At 38.1% G+C, this 24,891-nt stretch overlaps 1 protein-coding gene across 1 annotated transcript; it reads right to left on the reverse strand.

The window, feature by feature from the left end:
• Window positions 1-5,423: 5,423 nt before the first annotated feature.
• LOC100941842 (olfactory receptor 1B1) lies at window positions 5,424-6,412 on the reverse strand. Its single transcript, XM_003785416.2, has one exon. It carries the CDS (start codon window positions 6,375-6,377, stop codon window positions 5,424-5,426), a length of 954 nt encoding a protein of 317 aa, XP_003785464.1. The 5' UTR covers window positions 6,378-6,412.
• Between the last annotated feature and the right edge of the window lie 18,479 nt (window positions 6,413-24,891).

Here is a 24,891-nt window from a genome sequence, read left to right on the forward strand (position 1 = left end):
CTTATTCACTGTGGGTGAGAATATACATTGGTACAGCCATTGTGGAAAACAATATGGAGGTTCCTCAAAAGCTTAAAAATAGAGCAACCATATAACCTGCTCATCACAACAAATACCGTGTATGCTACTCCAGTGTGGATATTGATAGTGGGAGAAGGGTGTGGGTGGGAAGAGAAGGGCTATGTGGGAACTCTCCGTACTTTCTGCCGTATTTTGCTGTGAACCTAAAGTGACTACAAAATTTTTATTTTTTTTTATTAAATCATAGCTGTGTACTTTAATGCAGTCATGATTAAGTATTTTTTTAAATATAATAAAAACAGAATATAGTCATGTGATAGATGAAAATCATGGTAAGTCTCTCAATATATATGGGAAGTCATCCAAAGAGATGTTTTAATAAGTTAATAAAATAGAAATTTCAGTACAGTTTTGAAAAATGTAAACATGATTGTTAGTTAAGTAAAAGTAAGATGTATAAACTTCTAGCTGGAAAAAAGAGAACCAAATGGGTACATGTAATAATAAGAATCATGAGGAAAATATGATACAATAAGACCATGTACTATCGCTCAGTACCCCACTCCTGTAGGAATCCAAAATCTGGGGAAAATGTATTCTGATTAATAGCAACAAAAAGGAGACAACATTAATTTACAGAAGTGAATAATAAATAGTTCTGGAGCCACTCAGTGTTTATTGTAGAAAGTTCAGAAATCACATCCCTGCTGTACTCAGCTTCTAACCAACTGAAGCAGACAAACAGGGTCATCCCAGGATTAAAGCGATTATTAACAGTAAACCTATCATGGTAATTAGGGCTGCTGCAACAAATTACCATAGACGGTATGGCTTAAATAATATATATTTCTCATTGTTCTGACAGCTGGAAAGTCCAAAATCAAGGTGCTGGCAGGTCTGGTATCTGGTGAGGAAATGCTTCCTGGTTTGTAGAGGGTCATCTTCTCACTGTATCTATCCTATCATGGAGGAGAGCAGAGAGAGGGGGCTCCATCCTCATCACCTAATTATTTCCTAGGGTCCTACCTCCTAATGCCATTGGCCAGAAGGTTAGGATTTTAACATAGGAATCTTGGAGGGACACAAACATTCAGTCCATAACAGAGTGATTTGCTCTCCTTTCTCCCAATTTAGGATGATTTCTCCTTAATCTTCTCTTTATCTGGACAGAAAGAGCAGGAGCACAGTGGGCATAGTCAGCTTACTTCATAGAATCGTGGTTCACAACACAGCCTCGCACCTGGAGACATAAAAATACCACTGTCCAGGCCTATCCCTAGAGATTCTTTATAACTGATCTGTGGTAAGATCTGGGTGTCAGTATACTTTTCTTTCCTAGGTATCATAAGAATTTTAATTTATAAATATGAGGAATAAATTTAAAATAAAAATAGATGTTACTTAATATGTTAAAAAGTAGATAGGTAAACTGATTGAAATGTGAAAAGTTTCTAGATTAAACCTTTTCATTTCCCCCCCAATATTAAGGGGGTACAAATATTTTAGGTTATATGCATCACTTTTATAATGTTCCAGGTGCAGCTATAGGTGTGTCCATCACCCAAATAGTATTTATTGTACCCAGTAGGTAGGTTTTTCCCTCTTCTCACCTCCCCCGGGTTGATTTCCACTGAGTTTTACTTTCCTCTGTGCACATGAGTGCTCATTGTTTAGTTCCAATTTAATAGTGGGAACGTGTGATGTTGGTTTTTCCATTCTAAAAATATTTCACTTGGATGAATTGTCTCCAGTTTCATCCAGACCATTGCAAAAACAATTAACCCATCCTTTTTTACAGCTGAGTAGTACTCAACAGTATACGTATCTCATAGCACACATTTAGAACTGTCAGATATTTCTGATATGCTACAGGGTTGAGAACAATTGACTAAGAAATCAGCAGCTCAGGGCTGGCCTAAATGTAACCAGAGCAGCTTTTCCTGCTGTGGAAGTAAGTTAATGTCACACATAAGTATACTCATATGTTAGCTGTGACCCAGTAAATGTAAGGATTACTAACCAGAAAAATTTCTCCTCCTCTCGCTGTGTATAAGTGGCAAACAAGAGAAGATTAGAAGATTTCCTGCCAATTTGTTCTCTTCTGCACAGAGAGGCAAATTTGGTTCTCTTAATGGAAGGAAACTCGAGAGTGGCAGAAAGTCCCCACCACAAGGTATTAAGTAGTCCTAAAAATTACTATTACAGTGACATTGTGAAAACATGGAAATTTTTTTTGACATAATGTTAAGCCTTTTGCCAAACTGTATATAAATTATAACTATTATGAAAATATGCATAGGAATAAAATTCCTATGTTCTACTGGTAGGATTTTTTATTCAAATAAAGCACACTAGGACCTTGCTACTCAGATGTGTGGTCCATGTCAGCAGCACTGGCAATCACGTGAAAAGTGGTAGAAATGCAGTTTCACCTAACGTTTCAGAAGTACCAGGAAATTCTGTCAAAAGAAGGAACAGCAGAAAAAAACAGAAGAAGGGGAGGAAGAAAGACAGAGAATAGAAGAAAAGGGGGAAAATGGGATTCAGGGAGTAGGGGCAAGATTCAAGAAAAATGGACAATTTGATGGGAGATAAAAAAAGTACTATTTCCCCCAGCACTGTACAAAAGTCAGTTTGTCTGGCAAGAAAGAATCTAGCTGTCAGTGAGTACTTACAAATGTCTGCATTTTGTGACCAGCTGCTATGGGAAATAATTAACACATATATAATATAGCCTCCCCCCAACAACGTACCATTTCAAAAATTAAGGGAACACAGAAAAAATAGCCTGTAATCATGACAGTTTTTCTTTGTCACTTATCAGTTCACAAAGCACAGTCATATATATGGTGTTAGATGCATAATGAACTCATGAGAAAAGTAGTGCAGGTATAATAATCTCTGTGAAAAAACCAAGCAAAGATGCAAGACTTCAATGTTTGATGGCTCCAAATGCAAAGCATGTGGGCTTCACACCCACTAATTTATGCAGCAGTGCTCTGCAGGATTAACGCCAGGAACTAGGGGACAGATTGATACTAGGAAAGGCATTTGTGAGTTTTCTGGATAGATAGATAAAGATCTACTATGGTGAAGGTTCTGAGAACTGAGAGGATAGTTCAATTTGGAGAGACAACATAACACATAAGCAAATAGGATATTTGGAGACTGACTCCAGGCAACTCAGTCACTCTCTCTGTGCTTCTTGGGGATAATCATAGCAACTACCTCCTAAGGTTGCTGGGAGGAATGAGTCAATATGTGGAGAGAAACTAAAACAGTGTCTGACAAATAGTAAGTGCTATGTAAGAACTATTACTACTGTTCAGATACCAGACGTTTTCAGGAATAATTGTTAAGCTTCAAAACACATCATATTAAGGCCAGTGGTCCCAGCTACATACTAGAATCATCTGGGGAATATTTAAAAAGTACTGATGCCTAAGCTTCACCTCATATCAGTTGAATCCAAATCTCTAGAGCTGGAGCCCAGGCAACAGAATTTTTAAAAATTCCTCAGATGATTCCGATGCACAGTAAAGTCTGGGAGCACTGGTACAGACAAAGTAGGAGAGTCAGGTTGACTGCTTGAAACCTTAGGCATCAGTGATGATGATGGTAATAAATGAAGAGTGGAAGTGAATCTGTTATGAGGATTTGATTTCTTTCGTTTTCATTGTAAGACGATAATACTATGGAAGACTTGAAAAGAGAAGTGACATTTTAAGTGGACATGCTCTATGACAGAATGAGATGGACTTAGGCAAGACCCCTAAGATTTGAGGTAGGAGAACAAAGATGTCAGACAAGAGTACAGAAAAGATGTGGAGAACTTAGAGGACATAAATGGCACAGGGTCCCAGGAGTCAGGCATGTGGGCAAGGTGACTGTTTCCAACAAACTATGTCAAAAATCACAGGCAGATAAGGTAGATTAAGGATGAGGTGAGGCCACCAATAGCTTGAGTGACAGAAGGTGCTGGTAAGCACACAGGTTGGAAGTGGTCGGGGTAATGTAGAGATTGTAACTGGAATGGAGAGATCCCAGGAATCAAGTTAGTATCTTGGGATGGCTTTGGGGCACTTATAGAGGAATAGATATGGAGATCAGCAAAATTAGGAAGGGGAGGAAGCCAAGAAGACCAGATCTGGTCTGGATCTGGACCAGTGATGCTAAAGATGCCCCTGTAATTCCCAGAGGTCCTCCATGTGTTCTAAAGTGGGAGCCACAGGTGTCCTGGAAATCCCCAGCATAGGAAACCCCACATTACAATCTGTTTGAGTGTAGCTGCATCTCGAGTGGGGTGAAGGGCAAAAGTCAGTGCATGAAAGCAAAAATTGAGTACCCTCAAAATTACCATTCTCATCTCTTAAGAGGTACCAAAGCAAAGGCCAATGTACCAGCTGCCAAATAGCTAAGCAAAGACAAGTTTTCTTCATTGTTGAAATAGTTCATTGTTTCTTCTTTTATGCATTTTTATCTATAATTTCTTTTTAAAATGCATATTAAAACAGTTAAAATACATAAAAGAGATATTTTGCATATATATAACATCAGAGGTATGTGCTCACATTATAAGAGGCCCATGGAATTTGGCAGAGCAGAATTGTGATTATCATTTTGGACTCACTCTATTTGCTCATTGAATGGAATAGGTAGTGAAGTTTCCAGCCCCGTTTTTCTAAACCATTGTCTTTTGCTTACTTTCTGATATGTACCAACACACTCCTATAATAAACACACCAAGTTGTTTGTTTGTTTGTTTGTTTGAGACAGAGTCTTACTATGTAACTCTCGGTAGAGTGCCATGGCATCATAGCTCACAGCAACCTCAAACTCTAGGGCTTAAACGATTCTCTTGCCTCAACCTCCCAAGTAGGTGGGACTACAGGTGCCCACCACAATGCCCTGCTATAGTTTTGTTGCAGTTGTCATTGTTGTTTAGCTGACCCAGACCAGGTTCTAAACCGCCAGCCTCGGTGCATGTGGCTGGAGCCATAACCACTGAACTACGGGTGCTGAGCCAAACACACCAAGTTAAATGTGACTATTGTTAACTCCACTGTCCTTGCTTTAGTCTATAACTTCATAATCCTATCCTCACATTCCCTCAAAACTATGCAGTTAAAGCTATTCAGGCCTAATGACTCATTTATATCCACTTTGATAACTTAAGATAAATGGCCTGATGAAGGGGTCTCAGAGGCACACTGATAAGGGAATCCCAATCATGTATAAGTATGAATGTGAAATGTTCACAGTTCTATCAGTACACAACATTGACAAGAGACAAATGTTCCTTAAATTTTCTAGGCCATCCCTCCCTCTGATTTCCCCCAAACCAACTATACTCACAGGCCATGCCCTTCTTCACCTGCCCAATATGGCCCACAGTAGGGTAATCAAGAGTCCACCCTCCCCCATCCAAGCAGCCTGCAAAGTGCACCCTTGACATCCTTATTCCGGAGACTGTACACAAAAGGGTTGGCCAAAGGTGTAACAGCAGTATACATTACTGAAGCCACCATGTCCTGATGCTGAGAGTTCTGGGAGGGAGGCTGGAAGTAGACCCAAATGATGGTGCCATAGAGAAAGCCAACCATGGTCAGGTGGGATCCACAGGTGGAGACTGCTCGGCGGCGACCAGCAGCTGAAGGCAAACGTAGAATGGTGGCCCCAATTCTGACATAGGAAAGTATAATGAGGATACAGGGGCCCAGCATGAGGAAGCCACCCTCTAAGAATATGGCCAGCTCATTAGAATGCGTATCAGAACAAGAGGCTCTCAGAAGTGGTCTATGGTCACAAAAGAAGTGAGGCAGGTCAACGTTGCCCCTAGTATCCCCAGCCCATAAAAGCGGCAGGAGTAGTCCCACGTGCAGGATGGTGTGCACTATGGACACCACCCAGCTCAAGGCTAGTAAGCAGGCACAAAGTTGGCGATTCATCACCAAAGCATAGTGGAGAGGGTCACAGATGGCCACATAGCGATCCAGAGCCATGACAGCAATGACAAGTGTGTCTGTGACCCCAAATGCATAGAAAAAAAAGAACTGAGCCAAGCAACGGGCAGCAGGAATGGCTGGGTAATCGGAGACTAGATGGGCCAGCAACTGGGGCAGGGTGACTGTGGATAACCCCATGTCTATCACAGAGAGGCCACGGAGCAGGTAATACATAGGTGAGTGGAGCCTGGAGTCCCGGGAGATGAGCAGCACCAGAGTCACGTTCCCCAATATGGTGGTGAGATAAATAGCCAGGAATAGGAAGAAGAGAAGAGTGTGGGAGACACTAGCTCTGGAGAAACCAAGGAGCAAGAAGACTGGGGAGTGTGAAGCATTAGCAGCACAGCTCATGGTGAGTGATGATGAGCCTGCCTAAAAGACAGATTAAGTCAAAAAGCAAGTCCTGCATCAGAGGTTAGGGATCAAAACATTTCTACTCAGTGCAGTTATGTTTTTCAAGGTCTTTAAAGATCTACATTCAACTCTATCTATGCTCCTTCCTCTAGGTCTAGGATTTCACCCCCTTAATGTATTTATTTTCTCCTTTATCACATTTTTTAAACCTACTCTAATGGTTCATTCCATCTAATCCACAAAGCTTGCCAAAGCCCCCAGCTACAATGAAAAATCCTTTCTTCATTCTTGTCTTTTCATCCAACTACTGCTTATCTCCTCCCAGTGGCAAGCTTCATGAAAGAATTACCCATACTCACTGTCTCCTCACCTTCCAGTCACACTTCACCCCACTGCAGTCCACATAATTTCTTCTCTCTGAACCTGTATGGAACATAATGTAACATTAAAACACATAACATATAAAGAAATTGTTCTAAGTAGTTGACTTTTATACATTTCCTCTAAAAACTGGAACAAGACAAAAACACTCACTTCTCAAATCCGATTTGACACAGTACTATAAGTGACCAGAGCAATTAGGCAAAAGGAAAAAAAGAAATAAAAAGCATCCAAATTGGAAAAGAAAAAGGTAAATTATCTCTGTTTGCTGATGACATGATCTTATATCTGGAAAAACCTAAAGACTCTATCAAAAACTCTTAGAAGTAAAAATTGCTTTTAGATCGTTATGAAATGATTTGGTTCTCTCTCCATTCCTTGTTTTGGCTAACTGCATCTTCACCATTTGCCCATCTCCCCCCATCCAATCACTCCTTAACTTCTGATGTTTCCCCTTATGCCCATTTTTTTTGCTGTCACCATCGGCATCTCAGACCAATGCTAATTTCCCCAACTTCAATACTGCTTTCCTTACCTACATCCCCTGATAGGTCTTCTATATGATGCCACAGTAAAACTTTCAACATGTAGTAACACCATGCTCAAATAGTCAGGGACTTCAGAATGAAAGTAAAACAGCTTTATCTGGCTTGGCACCTATAGCTCAGCAGCTAGGGCGCCAGCCATGTACACTGAAGGCTGTGGGTACAAGCCCAGGCTGGGCCTGCCAAACAACAATGAAAACTACAACCAAAAAATAGCCGGGTGTTGTGATGAGTACCTGTAGTGACAGCTACTTGGGAGGCTGAGGCAAGAAAATTGCTGAAGCCAAGAGTTGGAAGTTGCTGTGAGCTGTGATGCCATAGCTCTCTACTGAGGGTGACATAATGAGACTCTGTCTCAAAAAAAAAAAAAAAGAAAAGAAAAAGAAAAACAGCTTTACCTGTCTTGTATGGAACTTTGATTATTAGTACCCTATCCTCTTTTAGGATTATGCTGAGTCACCTACCCTGTATTTTAAAATAGACATCTTTTCTTAATTAACACAGAAAGTGTAGCAGCCTGTATAGCCTATGGCTAGGAGGAATGAAAGTTATAAGAAACACCTGTAGCTCAATAATGGCACGCCTTGGTGAAAAGGGCGTGGGGAGGGATTTACCTCTCCTAACAAGCCTGAGAGAACTCGAGAGATGAGAGCATTAGTGAATTGACAGTCTCTACACCTGTGGTGGTGAGAGGCACGAGGTCAGCTTTATATTAGGCTGGAGGAGAAGGGGGTCAGGAGCACGCATTCTATCACGGACCTGTTTACTCTGCCACCTCGCCTGCCTGCCTGCAGAACGCCAGCACAGGGTCTCTTTGCTGAAGCTTACTAAGCTCTGCTAAACACTAAGATCTATTCTAAAACTATTTCACCCTCAAAGACTATCTCTCTCTCTCTCTCCCTTTTGCTACGGCAAATAGCCTCCAGGCCTCTATTGTTTCTGAGCAAGGTAGCATAGCAGTCCAGGTCTGGAACCTAGATAAGCCAGGGCTGGAGACCAACCAGTCCTGGACCCTGACCAGTGCCAGTGACAAATGGCACTGAGATCTAGTAGGCATGGGCTGAAGGGAGAATAAGCTAAGAACAAACAAAAGAGAAAAATAGAGGGGGGGAAAGAAATATGAGAAAAAGACAGCCAACAACAGGCCTTCTCTTCGTTCAGTTTCTTTTCTAGGCTTTGTCTTTCCAAATTCTAACTACCTCTTCTGTGGGGAAAAAAGCTGAGAAGCCTTTAGCCTCTTCTGTGAAGTGGCTGGGGGGGCGGGGGGGAGCGGAGGATGGGGGTAAGCGGATAAAAGCCTTTAGAGAGGAAAGAGGAAAAATAGAACTAGGAGATAAGGAAAAACCTTTAGCAAACCAAAGCCATCAGACTGGGGGTGAGAAAAGCCTTCGGCAAAACAGCAAAGAAGTTTGGGAACTGGTTACAAGAGTTAACCAAGTTGGGGAAAGGAACCTTTCTTTGCCTTCCTCTGCCAGCGTCCACTTTCAGCAGGAAGCAGCCTCAGAACGATCGAAGCCCCCTGTCCTTTAAGGCAATAAAAGGTTCAATTTGAAAGGGAAAGATTGTTCGATGTTAAAAAAAAAAAAAGGGGGTGGGGGGAGATTGTAAGAGGTAACAGGCTGACAGGAAATGAAAATCATGGCAACTGAGCTAAAACAGCTAAAGATCAGACAGTCTTACAGTTGAAGCTACTAAAGCTCTGTCAGCATGAGCTCAGGTGAGAAATCTCTCTGTCACCACTGAGTACCATAAAGGTGGGAAGGCAGGCTATACGAGAAACTGCTGAAACCAAAGAATACAGAGCACCAGTGAAGGGAGGGTTTCTCTCTAAGTGATCTAGAATACAGAACACCAGTGAAAGGAGGGTCTCTCTCTAAGTGATCTAGAGCAACAAAGAGAATCTAAACTTCCAGGCGTCTGCCCAGGGCAAAGGACTGCTGCTCTCAGTTAAAATGAAAGAAGTTAAAACAATGTAGTTCCTTGAACATCTTCATGTCAAACTGTTCTTAGAAAACCAGTGTAATTCAACTCTGTGCCATGGGAATGCCCATAAGTGTGGCGGACCTGTGAGGCCTCACAGAGTTTGAGGAAATTAAACCAGACCAAGAGATGACAATGGAGGAAAAAAAATAAATGTTTATCTTTTGTTCATCTTTTCCGTTAAAAGTTTTTGGTTGCCCTAAGTCTCAGGACAAAGGTAATCCCCCCCCCCCTTTGGTTAAAAATGGTTACCTTGAGTCCCAGACAAAAGTAACCTCCCTCTTACCCGCCTGTACTGTCAAGCGTGTCCTAACAAAGGGGGTTAGGATGTGCCCCAAGGGAAAGAAATGCTTGAGGTAAGCCAATCTTTGAATCTTAGGAGGAATGTGAGAAGGTTACAAAGGGAGCGCATTTTGAAGGTCGCTTTTATGTTAGGGAACTCTATTAGCGATAAGGTCTGGAATCAATTACGGAAGGAAAAATTACGCTAGAAAAGCCGTGTAGGAAAAAGCAGGGAAACGCCGCTACCGAGTAATCTCGAAGTGCGGAACTCTCAGTCCGGGAGTAACACCTCTGAGAAGAGCAGGGGCAAAACCTTTGGAATGGCAAGAGTGAAATCCTTGCTTGCAAAGATTACAAGGAAAGTGTAATGTTGTTCATCCATGAATTAAACTTAAATAGCAAAGGAAAATCTTAGTCAAACAAATAAATGCTCTCAGCTAAGATTTTGTTTTTCTCAGTTTAAAAAGACCTTTAAAGAAATTAACATTACAATTACTGTTTTTCCCTAAGGGTGGCTAACATCTTAAATCTGTATTGGGCTTCCTCATATAAAGAGCCCTTATCTGGAATTCTGAACTTTGACAATCACCATATTCTTTTGCCTAGCAAAAAAAGGGCTAGACAACAGGAAGAACTGCCCTTACCATATTAAAAATTGTGTATAAAAAAGGGGGGGAATATAGCAGCCCATGTAGCCTATGGCTAGTAGTGAGTTATAAGAAACACCTGTAGCTCAATGGCACACCTTGGTGAAAAGGGCATGAGAGCTCAAGAGAAGAGAGCATTAGTGAATTGGCAATCTCTACACCTGTGGTGTTGAGGCACGAGCTCAGCCTTATGAGGCTGGAGGAGAAGGCAGTTGGGAGCATGTGCATTCTATCACGGACACGCTTACTCTGACTCTGTCTCCTCTCCTGCCTACAGGGTCTCTCTGCTGACGCTTACAAAGCTCTGCTAAAGACTAAAATCTATGCTTAAGACTATTTCATCCTCAAAGACTTTCTCTTTCTCTCCCTTCTGCTAAGGTAAATAGCCCTCACGCACCTAAGGGCGATTGTTCCTGAGCAAGGTAGCATAGCAGTTTGCGCCCAGAACCTAGATAAGCCGGGGTGGAGACCAACCAGTCCTGGACACTGACCAGTGGCAATGACACGAAAGCCCTCAAAACCTTAACTATCAGGTGGCACCTGTGGCTCAAGGAGTAGGGTGCTGGCCCCATATACCAGTGGTGGGGGGTTCAAGCCCGGCCCCAGCCAAAACTGAAAAAAAAAAACCCAAAAAACTTTGAATATCTTCAAATGTTATTTTAAGAACTTAAGCTTCCTGAAATATGAAGTATAAATATCCCCAGACACTCACTACAGATAGAAATTTAGAGAAAATAGAATAATAATATTTTAAAATTGATAATTGAACTTCCAAGAACTTCCTAGAAGGGCCTGTAATCAAAGATTAATGTCTGGTTCAGCACCTGTAGCTCAAGCGGCTAAGGTACCACCCACATACACCAGAGCTGGCCGGTTCAAATCCAGCCTGGGCCTGCCAAATAGCAACTACAACCAAAACATAGCTGGATGTTGTGACAGGCGCTTGTAGTCAGCTACTTGGGAGGCTGAGGGAAAAGAATTGCTTAAGCCCAGGAATTGGAGGTTGCTCTGAGCTATGATGTCACGGGCAACCTACCCAGGGTGACAGTTTGAGGCTCTGTCTAAAAAAAAAAACTGTTCATGACACCACTGGAGACGGTGGTGGGAGGTATGTGGCAGGGAGCATAATATCAATCTGCATAGTTACATTTCAGTGGAAGGGTATAAATGAACAGGAAAAAATACATGGGCTATGGAAAAGAGAAGTGAAAATCAGATCTCAGCCTGCACTATATAAAGGAAAAAACAATTCCCATGAGAATGCAATTATAGGTCTGTACTACAGAGTGGATTATGCTAACTTACAAAATACAATAACATACAATACTAGAACACTCAAATTGAATAACATTAAAATCATTCTCATACAGGTAAAAGCATTATGATAACTTATAGAAGTGAGCATAAAATTTCTTAGGAACTTACAGTATTTTTCGATCTTTTTTAATATCACAGCACACTTGAACCTATAGTTACATAAAGTTCTATGACACACTTATGTTGGTCAAAAATATATATATATACTTTGTTTTAAACTTTTAAAAATAATGATCTTTAAACATTTTCAGGCACACCTAAAATTCTTTCATGGCACACTGTTTGAAAATCACTGCTCTAGAGACTATACAGGAATCTCACAAAAATCTACCAAAGATGAGCTCACAATTCAAAATTATAAAACACATAACATCTATGTAAGACAAACAATAGGATTAAGTCCCTCCAAACATCATAAAATTAATCAATTGTTAGGGATTATAAATTGTTTAAAAGGGGAATGAAGATTATACAGAAGGTATTAGAAAGATAAAATATATTTGAAAGACCAAAAATTACTTTAGAAATAAAAATATTCACACTCAAATTAAAAATTTGATCCAGGGATAGGGAACCTACAGCCTCAAGGCCACATATAGCCCTCCAGATCCCCATGTGAGAGGTCCTTTGACTGAATCCAACCTTCAAAAATGATCTCTTTATTAAAATGACTTGTTCTGCAAAATTTGGATTCAAAGGATCACAATTAGGATTCATAAGGCCTTAGATTCTCCACCCCTGCCTGAAAAGAGAAGCTAGTTCTGGGGAAAATATCTAAAATACAGTACAAATTAACCAAGATATGGATAAGATAAAAGAGAACTGAAGAGTTTCAGAGAACAATATAATATCCACTGTACATCAAATAAGTCCCCCCAAACCTTGATTCCACATATAAAAGAATGAAATGGGACCCTTAGACCATACACAATTCAAAATGAATGTAAGAGCTGAAACCCTAAAACTACTAGAAGAAAATAGGAGAACTTGGACATTGGTCTTAGTGGTGACATTTTGTATATCAAACCAAAAGCTCAGGCAAAAAAAAAGTCACACTACACTAAAGCTTCTGCTCAGCGAAACAATCAGCACAACGGAAAGACAGCCTATGAATTGGGAGAAAAATATTTGCAAACCTTGAGTCAATATCCAAAATACATTAAAAACTCACACTCAAATAGAAAAATCCCCCAAAATAAAGAGTAAAGGACTTGAATAGACATTTCTCCAAAGAAAATAGAAAATTAAATTGTCATCTGGGACATAAAAATGTACTCAACATTGCTAATCATCAGGGGCAGGCAAATTAAAATCAGAGCTATCACCTCACACCTATTAGGATGGTGGTTTTAAAAAGAAATGTTGGCAAGAGTGTGGGGGAAAAAGGCGACCCTTGCACACCATTGGCAGGATTGTAATTTGGTGCATCCACCATGAAAAACAGCATGGAGGGGTTCTCAAAAAGTAACTACCACATGACCCTCTTCTGAGTACGTACCATCCCTCCCCCAAATCATTACCTCCTGGAGATATCTGCATTCTCATGTTCATTGAAATATTATTCACAATAGCCAAGACATGGAAACAAAGTCTTTCAGTGGATGAATGAATAAAGAATTTGTGAATATTATTGAGCCTTAAAGGAGATCCCACCTTTTTTGACAACATAGAACCTGGAAGTCATTATGCTAAGCAAATAAACCAAACTCAGGAAAAAAACTGCATAATCTCACATGTGGAATCTTAAAAATAAAAAGCTAAATACATAGAAACAGTGTGTGGAAGGGTAGTTATCAAGGATGGGAGGAAGGGGAGGAAAAAATAGTATATGTAGGTCAAAGAGTACAAAGTTGCAGTTCTGTATGATGAATAAGTCTAGAGGTATAATACATGAGGATGATTGTTAATATGGTGTTGTGTACTTGTATCCTGGAAATTTGCTAAGAGAGCATATTTAAAGCAATCTTACCTCAAAAAAGGTAACTACGTGAGATGTTAATTTGCTTAACTGTAACAGCCATTTCACTATGCACATGTGTATCAAAGCATCATTTTATACACAGTATACATACACAACAAAAAATAAGTCCAAAGAGAATATTGAGAAAATAGAAAAGCTATATCAAAGAGACACAAACGGAGAATTTCCCAGGCTTAATGGAAAGAAGTGAATAATAGTAACTCCCAAACAACACAAATTGAGCTAAAATTTCACACATCGATACTATGTTAGAGGAACGGCTGAACAGCATATGAGGAGAATATATTAAAAGCATCAGAGAAAAGAACAATGACCTACAGAGAAAGGACACTTAGGCTGGCAGAAGCTATACCAGCAACAAGTGACTCTAGAAAATAAGGAAATAGTATCTTCAAGGTGCCTGAAAGAAAATAATAGCCAAACTCAAATTCTATATCCCTTTAAACTATCCAAAAAATGAAGAAAAGTGCATGTATTATCATTTCCACAGAACGTCCTCCCGTCCTCTTGAGCTCAAACTTTGAACCCCACAATCTAATAGATTAAAAACCTATTCATGTTGAATTCAGTCAGGTTTCATTTCTGCTGGAAACTACACAAAATTTCTGCATAGTATTTTACTAGAGCACTTTCACTTTTCAGTTTATTATGTAAAAATTGACTTGTGTGTCTCCAATATAGACTGTTATCCACTCATATACGTGTGTGTACATATATATGTGCACACATATGTATATACATATTCAGATACACACATGCCTAGATGTGTACACAAATACAAACATTCATCACTGATCTCCCAATACCTAGCACAGAGCTTGGCAATTAGTGGGTGATAATTAAATGCTTGTTAAATAAATGAAAGATATTTTCTTCCTTTTTTTTTTAAATTTCTTATAGCATAACTATGTACATTAATGCAATCATGGGGTACAGTGTGCTGTTTTCATATACATCTTGAAATACTCTCATCAAACTAGTTAGCATAACCTTCATGTCATTTTCTTAGTTATTGAGTTAAGACATTCATACTCTGCTTTTAGAAAGATTCACTTGTACCCTTGTAAGATAAACCATAGAGGTGACCTCACCAATCACCCTCCCTCTCCCCATTCACCCCCCCTTGTATGAAAGATATTTTCTGTGAAAGGGCAATAGTGTGAAGTTAATCCAAGGGTTTGGAATGAGACTTATCTGGAATTCATCTCTATATCTGCCTCTTATTAACTATGTGAATTTTTTTTTTAGAGACAGTCTCACTTTATTGCCTTCAGTACAGTGCTGTGTCATCACAGCTCACAGCAACCTCCAACTCCTAGGCTTAGCTGACTTTCTTGCCTCAGCCTCCCAAGTAGCTGGGACTACAAGTGCCTGCCACAATGCTTGTCTATTTTTGTTTCAGTTTTGCTGGGGCCTGGTTCAAACTTGCTACATGGGCGCCCTACTCACTGAGCCACAGGTGCCGCCCTAGCTATGTGATCTTAGTTTTCTCATATGCCAAGAGGTGATAAAATGGTATATTCCTTGAAGATTAAAGGAGAAAATCTGTTAAGACAATATTTTTGGAAGAAGGTAAGCTTTATAGCCACAAAGAAGTAACTTTTTTTGTACAACTGGCTTTTGGAAAATCTCACTTTTAGTTACTAAAAATCTAGTCCACCTGAAAATCAAAATTTAATTCTCAAGCAATTGAAGCCATGCTTTAAATTTCAGCAGTCATATTCTCATTCAGAACTCTGCAGTAGGAGAGGAGGGGTTATAGTCTCACTTAGAAGACTGCATTAGAGAAAGAGATGTGTCATATCATCTTATCCATCCTTTCCTGTGCATTTTTTCTGTCTGTAACAGTGTCAAAGAAGAGAAAAGGAAAAGGAAAGTCTCGTTGAGTGGTAGTGTTGGTAGAAATTACAAAGTCTAACTTTCTCTTCTGGAGAATCATAATGGCCCATTTGAAACCACCAACTGTTACTATAAATTCTTACCAAGTTAAGGATACGTCAAACCCTGGCTGATCTTAGTGGCCTCTCTTTGGTTGGACATCTGACTATCCTCTTCTAGACTTAATCTTTTAGGATTGCCTCACTTTAGCAAGAAACCCTCTTAGATAAAATACTTTTTGAGGTGACACGCCTCATGCACCTTCATTGAGTACAAGGAAAGTTCATCTAAGGAAAGCTCATACATCTTTATCCCAATAAATTCCATAAATGCAGCCTTCTCTTGCTGTTCTCCATGCTCTGGCAGGAATTACACTTTCTCCTTCTCCCAAGTTTTCTTGAAGACTTAAGTAATATTTTGAAGCATATTAATTTCCAAAGATGTTTTCAACTATCTTTTCAATATTTTAAATTCAATAGCATTCTGGCCAGAAAATTTAATCTCTTAGGTCAGCTATTTGAAGCTTACTAAGACTCACTTTATGGCCTATGTCGCTAAATGGACCTGTGGGTACAGAAAATGACAGTCCAGAATTCTCAGTGAATAAAGGATAGGTTACTCAGTTAAATATTATGCTACAACTGTATACACACTTTTAACCAGGTGATTTACTCATACCATATAGCATTTGAAAACAGCCACATGCACTGATAAGCTTAAGACTCTAAAACACAATGTTGACTGAAAAAGACCAGTAACAAAATGATAAGAAATATAACAACAGATAGTTTAAAACATGCAAAAATATTTTTATAAAATAGACATGAATAGTAGAATTCTAAAAACATGCATTAGAATATTAACACTTAGTCGGTACCTTTGCAGAAGGAGGAAAGATAGATAGCATAGAGGAGTAGTCTGAGTGTTTCAATAGTGTTTTTTTTTTCCAAAATCAGAATTGAAACTAAAAAAGCAAAATTTAAGTTTTGTTAACATTGAGTGTTGAGTATATGTAGTTCTGTCTTGATCGCTATACATTTCTATGTGAAGCTTTCCTATTAGAAATATAAACGGTAAAGGCAATATAAACAGTAAAGTTCCCGTATCAATTGAGAGATGGGACCTTTTATTTTCTAGTAGTTTTTGTTTTTCCCCTTAAGATTGAGCACATTCTTGTAGCTCAAAATAACTTTCATATCAGTTAACTCAATCACATTCAGTACCAGGACATTCAAGCTAGTACATTATGGAGAATCCAAAATTAGGTGATATCTATTTTAGAATTAAGAGAATCAGGTTTACCTTCAAAACAATTTGCCAAACCCTATGGAGAAAGGAGGTCACAATGTGTGTGAACTGTAACCAATCAGACCTATGTACTTGGGCCAGGAAGCTTCTTAGGATTGTTTCTCCCTAACCTCAGATATGTCCCATTTTCAAATATCATGCCTATTTCTATGCCCACTGCAGTAAATCCTACAGTGAGCTTCTGATGGAAGCTCTTAGTTTGGGATGATCAAAGAGATCTAAAGCCAGAGAAAAATTTGACATAGGGCTCTGGAATAAGAGAAACTTTCAGCAAGACCATAGGTGCTAGAAAGTTCGTGACTGCTCATATTTCCCCAGCCTCAGAAGCCCAGAACTTAATCATAAGCTTTGGTTTCTGCTCTACTCTTTTCTTTGGTTTAGCATTGAATGTTTGGTTTTAAATATCATAAGCTCATGTTAACTTACTGTCTAACAAACATTCATTTCTACTTATATTGATAATTCATTTCTACCTCAACACCATCTCCTGTCACTTCCTACTTTAGGTAACCAATCTCTAGAATCTTGAGTGAATGATTCTTATCTTAAAATATGTTTATATGCTATATATTTATGATTTTGATACATCTATTCCTGTCCTAAGAAGAATATCATTAAGATGATTTTAAGTTTATAAAAGGGTAATAAGCTTTAAGTAATTTGAGGCAGACTTTATTTCAGGTCTTGATATTAAAATTACTTAGTCACTGATATTGGATATAGCTGTGTTTCATTTTTTTCACTGCTATGTAATAGCCCCATGTATAAATATATCACAATATATTTATCATTTCTCAGTAATGTTTTTGATTTGAATTTTACTGATTTGTATTATATAGCACATGAGTCCAAAATGATTGAAGTTTACATTTCTGAGCCCCAAGTTACTGTCATACATGGATAAATTGTAAATTGATATCTATATCCATTATTATGGTTGAGAAATATGAGATTTAAAGACAAGTCAAGAAATTTGTCCATGTATGACAGAAACTTGGTGCACAGAAATGTAAACTTCTGTCATCTTGGACCCATAGATGTTCGAGTGTGCTGTGAGATTTAAAAAAAAAGTTGAAAAACACTGGTCTAAAGGAATGCTTGGAGTGTAGTAGGAGATCAATATTTTTTGTGAAATAAGTGAACAGATGAATGAGTGAATAATAAAATCATCATGACTTAAATGATATAGAAACTACTTTCACAAAGTTATTGGAACAATGAAAATGCCTATTAGTGTTTTAAAAATTATGATTCATACTTTATGACCTATCAACTAATGAAATATAATGTTCTTTAAAATAACTTAATTTTTGCTTCCAAGGTTATCAGTGTACAGTTTTCTTCATATACATAGATCTCTAACAACAGTAGTAGTGGTAGAAGATAACATTTATAGACCCTTTGCTATGTGCCAAACATAGTATAAAGCATTCTATGAGACAAGTATTTTATTTTATTCTTACTTTACAGATGAAATTGAAGCATAGAGCAACTAAGCAACTTGGTCAGTATTGAACAACTTCAGTCAGTGGCAGATTGGAATGAATTTTAACACAGAACTGGATATCTTAGCCACTGCTTGTTTCAACACGTATTCATTTTCCTTCTCTATCCATGGCATTATTAACTAATATCCCCCATATTCTTGACATTTCCTTTTTTATAATTTTAATACTATAAAATTATGAATTTTATCCTCCTTCTCCCAATAGTTATCTCTTTTCTATATTGTTTGCTCACTTCTCTCCCATTCTCTTCACCAAGAACCTCTCCAAGAGCAAACCAGAAAAACATATGCAGTTCTATATTGTTAATTAACTTAATGCTGATAATTTATAACTCTAAATATGGCCAACCTCACTGCTATAACTAAAGGACTGAAGGATCCATTTTATAGTACGGGTGGAAAAAGAAGCTGAGTATATAATAAAGGGCCAATAATATAGACGTAGGATTCAGAGTAAAAAATGGAGACTAGAAGATAACAGGACAGGTGGGGTAAAGCAGGAAAGGAGGTGGAGGGGTATGATGTGTATGTGGGGGGAGATGTAGATTTAATTACTGCCAGCCAATCACATTAAGTATTTTTAATTTAGACAAGCAGTTGTCAAAGTCAACTTTCTCAAAAGCACACTTTTTATTTTAAATAGTGACTGGCAACTGGAATCCATGCCTCTGGAAATAAGAGATGAGAAGGGATGGAGCTTTAAATAATTGTCCCAAATCCCTGAATTTACCTATAGTCACCAGAAAATAACTTTGCCTAGATTAAGCACAGCAAATAGTCACATGCTCCAGATCATTCATTTATCCATCCACTTACTGATTACCTTATCTGTTCCCCTAATACTGATGTCTTATCTGTGATGAGACATTAAGACAAGTCATATGACTATCCTGCCATAAGTTATGGCATAGAGAAAAGAAAAAATATTGTACACAAAACAATGCAATAAGTGATATGACAAACATAAGCAGAGGGGCTTGTGGAACTTAATTGGAGCTGGTCCCGTTTCAGGCTTATTGGCATTAGGAATGGGCTAAGGTCATGAAAAGATTTCTCAGGAGGCAAAAAAAAAATTACAATGGAGTGTAATGTATCAAAGAATTTCTTGTTGATACCAAAATTATCCTTCACTTAGAGAATAGCTGACATTCTTAATAAATAATGGTGACTGTGATATAACTGTATGTGTGCCTGTGTGCACATGCATGTGTGTGTTGTGTATAAGCTCTGAAAAGGTGACAATTTTCAAAAAGTAATTGGAAAGCAGAATTTACTCTTAATTGGGTGTTTCTCCTAACTTTCTAAAGTTTTGTGTTTCTAAAAATAATTGTGTGGCTCTCTTTAAGAGTTAAACATGAAAGGCATGGTGAGGGTCAGGTGTAGAAATAAAGGCACAATAGAGGAAAAGACAAGTAAGAGGAGAAAACAAAAAATGAAAATTGGTGGGGAAAGAGTGAGAAAATGTAGGATGGAAAGAGTGTAGACTGAATGAATGAATTAAAAGGATATAAGGACTTATAAAAGCAGAAAGTAGAATGATGCTTGCCAGGGGGTGGGGACATCAGGATGGAGGGGGAGAGTTCAGTTAAAGCATATAAAATTTCAGTTATATAGGAAGAATACAAAAGATCTGTTGTATGAGATGGTTACTATAGTTAATGACAATGCATTGTATTCTTGAAAATCACTGAGTATTCTGTGTTCTCAGCACAAAAAATGATAGATATGTAAGGTAACATATGTTAATTAGCTTTCATCATTCCATAATATATACATTTTCCAGCCATGTTGTGACATATACATACAAATTTTGTCAATTAACATGTATTTTTTTTAAAGAACATAATGAAAATAAGAATTTTTGCAGTGAGAAAAAGGATCAGGATTGGGGATTGGAATTTAAAGAATATAATTTTGAAATAATGGGAAGAAATAGATTTCTAAGAAAAGGATATGTAGATGAGTGAGACAAGGGTGTGAATGTGGACAGAGGAGAGCAAAAGGATACTGCCATGGAATGGTGTAAAGGAAAGAGAAGTGAAGGCAGGTGTGAGAAATGGAACATCAAGAATGGGACCAGGAATAAGGCAAGATGGCAAAGAAAAGTAAAGAGGGGGTTATGATGAGGACACAAAAGAGAAAAGATGAGGTTAAATATGGATGGATCCAGGGTGAGATAGAGGTTATTGACAGAAAACGACAATAATTGTTCAGGGAAAACAGGGTGGAGAATGAAGGCTGGTTTCCCACCGGCACATTCACCTAGCAAGAAAGGAGTGCTCAGACCCTGGACTTTGTGGCTCCAGCCTTCTGCCAGACCTTGGAGATCTGTCCATGGTGCTGAAGTGCAGATCTGTGGTTAGTTGGACGTTAGGCTGTTGAAGCTAAGAAAAATTTAGAGGTTGTGGAGCCCCAGAGATGTTTTCCCTAGAGCCACTTGGGGAAGATGGAATACAATTCCTGCCACCCTATACAGCAAGAAAGTATAGACATACTCTCCAGGGAACATCAAAAGCACCTACATCCTTGCCAATGACTCCATGCCTCTGATACTCAACAAGGAGACTACTCAATGCTCAGACATCCCAAATGACAGACACTTATGTATCATTACTCCAATCACTCCCACAGTCATCACCTTATCACCTCCTATGTTAAGGAAAACTATGATGTAAGGACCTGAAGTTGGGCTTTGAAGGCAAATAAAATTAAATGATTCCAGGATATATAACTTACAAGCTCTGAGAATTTAATAATTAACACTTATGAGCTCTAGTCTATGGATAAAGTGCTAATAACACCTAATTTTTAAGTAAATGATTGTTGTAAGGACTAGAATAGTAAATCCAAAGTACTCCAATCACTCCCACAGTCATCACCTTATCACCTCCTATGTTAAGGAAAACTATGATGTAAGGACCTGAAGTTGGGCTTTGAAGGCAAATAAAATTAAATGATTCCAGGATATATAACTTACAAGCTCTGAGAATTTAATAATTAACACTTATGAGCTCTAGTCTATGGATAAAGTGCTAATAACACCTAATTTTTAAGTAAATGATTGTTGTAAGGACTAGAATAGTAAATCCAAAGTGTTAAGAGTGGAATCAGTGGCACACTGTAAAATGTTCAAATAATTTCTTTGCTGCCACTGTAATTGGTGCAAAAATTGTTGATACTGCACAACCAAAGTGAATTCAGGCTTCTCAGATGTTGCTAGGATGCACAGTGAGTAGCCCAATTTCCATATTTTATTCTGTGATGAATTCACATGTATATCCACAGCAACGAGCATGGTGCCTAGCATAAAGTAAGCACTCAAAAGTGTGGCTATATGAGTGACAATCTTTTCTCATTAACTTTAATTCCTTGACAAAATGAAATTCTTCATCTTCCCTAACATTCTCCAACACAGGGTTTACAAGGAATAAATATATATGGAATGAATATATTTTCTTTATTTTCACAATCATTTAATTACTCCATTCTCCCATCTCTCTATTAGGCTAACCACCATAATTCCTAAAACATAGGGATCACTAGATTGTTAATGTTTCTGATATCATTAAAATGTACTTCCACACTTACAAGGTACTTTAATCCTAGAAACTTAAGGGAGTCCAAAGAGATACTGTGCTCATATGAAATTGGGGTAAGGCAGGGACTTGGCCCTTGCTATGATTTCTGCCAGCAAGGACTATATTGGACTCTGGAGGCCTCTCTTTAGAAACCTAATTAATAAAACATTAATTAAATAAAAATAAAGTCTGCATTTACATGGTTAACATTTAACATTTACATGTTTAACATTTACGTGTTTAACATGGCACTTGCAACAAAGAATAACATAAAAATTAGATCACTTAATTTTAATGTTGCTAAGGAACCTTAAGTACCATCAAAATGGTTTGTCCCAAAGTAAACATGAAATCATTATCCAGATTTCTTAAGGTCTTTGAACAACTTAAGTTTAAAGATTAAACCCTTCAAATTTAAATGTGTTTTACAAAATAAGCCTTTACTGCTGATTTTTAATGTTTCATTGACACATAGTGTATTTATGGGGTACATAGTGATCAACATATCTATCATCTCCAAAATTTATTATTACTTTGTGCTGAGAACAGTCAGAATCCTCTCAGCTATTTGACACTATATAATGTTACTATTAACTGTAGTCATCCTAAAGTCCTTTGGAATACTAGAAATTTTTCCTCCTATTCAGCTACTTTTTCATACCATATGCAAAAATAAACTAAAAATACTTAACTGTAAAATCTAAAACAGTAAAACTACTAGAAGAAAGCACAGGGGGAAACTCCATAACATAAATATGGGCAACATTTTTTTGAATATGGCCCAAATAATTCTTTATATGTGACCCATTGTCAATAAAAGTCAAAAGAAAAATGAAATTACATCAAGCTAAAAAACTTTTAGTTTTTTCTTTTGTATAGCAAAGAATTGGGAGTAAAGAGTTCCCTATAGAATGGGAGAAAATATTTGCAAACCATACATCTGATAAGGGGTTAATATCCAAAATATATGAGGAATTCAAACACTTAATAAGAAAGTAAATAATGAAATTAGAAAGGGGCACAAAGGACCTGAATAGACATTTCTCAAAAGAAGACATACAAATAGCCAATTGGTATGTTAAAAAATGCTCAACATCACTGGAAATGCACCTGAAGACTTTAATAAGAGATCACCTCACAACTGTAAGGATGCTATTATCAAAACCATGATAACAAAGTTGGTGAGGATGTGCAGAAAAAGAGAATCCTTGGTGGTAATGTAAATTGGTGTGTGAATTATGGAAAAGAGTATGGAGGCTCCTCAAAACCCTAAAATCATAACTACCATGGAATCCAGCAATCTCACTTCTGAGTATATACCCCAATGAAATTAAATCAGTAAGTCAAAAAATACCTGAACTCTCACATTCATTGCAGCATTATTCACAACAGTTAAGCACTTATGTTGAATTTATCTTATCAACAAATAAATGAAGAAAACGTGATATATACTGTAGATGTGCATAATGAAATATTGTTCAACCATAAAAAAGACCTGTCATTTTCCACAAAACAGATGAACCTGGAAGACATTATGCTACCTGAGTTAAGGCAAACACAGAAGACAAATGCCTTATGATCTCACTTACCTGTGAAAACTTAAAGTTGAATTTGAAGCAGAGAGTAGGGGAAAAAGGCAAGATGGCTGACCAGAGACATCAGCTATCCTATCATCTCATAAAAAAAGAACAACTTCCCAGTTAAAACAACATCCCAGGTGTTGAGCCCCATGGAAAGGATAGGTGAGGGTGGTTGGTTGGGAGTTTTGGAATTTGGGATTTTTTTTTTTTTGCCTCACATCTCTGGCAATGTGCAAGCTTCTTAACTGTCAAAAAGCCCTCTAACCTCATGAGTCCAAGTATGCTGTCTCAGTGAGCTAGGAATTTCATGAGAACAGAGAACCAGGCTGTGCACCCCTCAGAATCATTGCCCTCTCCATAAACCTATGCCAAGTCAGTGGGTGCAGTACTGCTTTTCCACTCACTAAGTGCCTTGGTCCTGACCAGGGCACCTCAGTCATTCACTTCTCTAGTCACTAAACCCCACACAAACATTGCCCAATATCCACCCAGATTGCAGTAGCCTTATAGGACCAGTGGGTCCCAGGGGAACTGCATGATCCCAGAGCTTGGACATTCAGGGCAGGCTGTCTTCAGCTGGTGATGCAACCATTGTAGCTTTTACTCAACATGCTACAGGCACATCTTTAAGATGGGGAGGTGGGGAAGTCCCATCTAAACAAAAGAAAACTCAAAAACAAGAAGTGACAGCTGCTCCAGATGAAAAGGAATCATGTAAGAACTATGGAACTATAAAAAATCAGGGTAAAAGGACCCCCCAAAGGATTACACCAGCTCTCTAGTCCAAATATAGATGGTAAGGAAGCTCAGTGAGATCCCAGAGAAAATGGAAAAGCCACTCAAAGAAATAAGAAAAATAATTCAGGAGATGAAAAATTTCACTAAAGAGAGAGATGTATTTTTCAAAAAACAAATAGAACTTCTGGAAGTAAAATATTCAAATAGTAAAACACAAAACACAAAGTTTTAAAAATAGACCAACCAGAAGAGTGTCAAAGCTTGAAGATAAGTCTTTTGAATTAACCCAGTAAGTAAAAAATCAAGAATGAAGGATCAAGGAAAAAACAACAAACACTTTGAGGACTATGGATTATGTAAAACACCCAAATATGAGAATCACAGGTATCCCTGAGGGAGAAGAAGAAAAAAACAAAAGACCTGGAAAACCTACTTGAGACAATAGTTGAGGAAAACTTCCCTGGTCTTACTAGAGACATAGACATCTAGATACAAGAAGCTCAGTGAACATGTGGAAGATTCATTGCACAAAGGCACATAGTCATTCAAACTGGCCAAAGTAAAAGAAAAGGAAGAATTCCTATGAGCCATGAGGAGAAAATGTCAAATAACCTTCAATAGAAAACCCATCATATTTCTCAACAGAACCTTTACAAGGCAGAAGGAACTGTAGTACTATCTATAGTCATAAATAGAATAACTATCAGCCAAGAATTTTGGCTGACTATGCACAGTGGCTCACACCTGTAATACTAGCTATCTGGGAGGCCAAGGTGGGAGGATTGCTTG

This window comes from Otolemur garnettii, unplaced genomic scaffold (assembly GCF_000181295.1).
Source record: "Otolemur garnettii isolate 467f Iridium unplaced genomic scaffold, OtoGar3 scaffold00014, whole genome shotgun sequence".
In the NCBI taxonomy this organism is placed as follows: domain Eukaryota; kingdom Metazoa; phylum Chordata; class Mammalia; order Primates; family Galagidae; genus Otolemur; species Otolemur garnettii.

Bases quoted from the DNA above. Each gene is read 5' to 3' on its own strand.
- LOC100941842 (XM_003785416.2), bottom strand. From the start codon at position 6,377: ATGAGCTGTGCTGCTAATGCTTCACACTCCCCAGTCTTCTTGCTCCTT.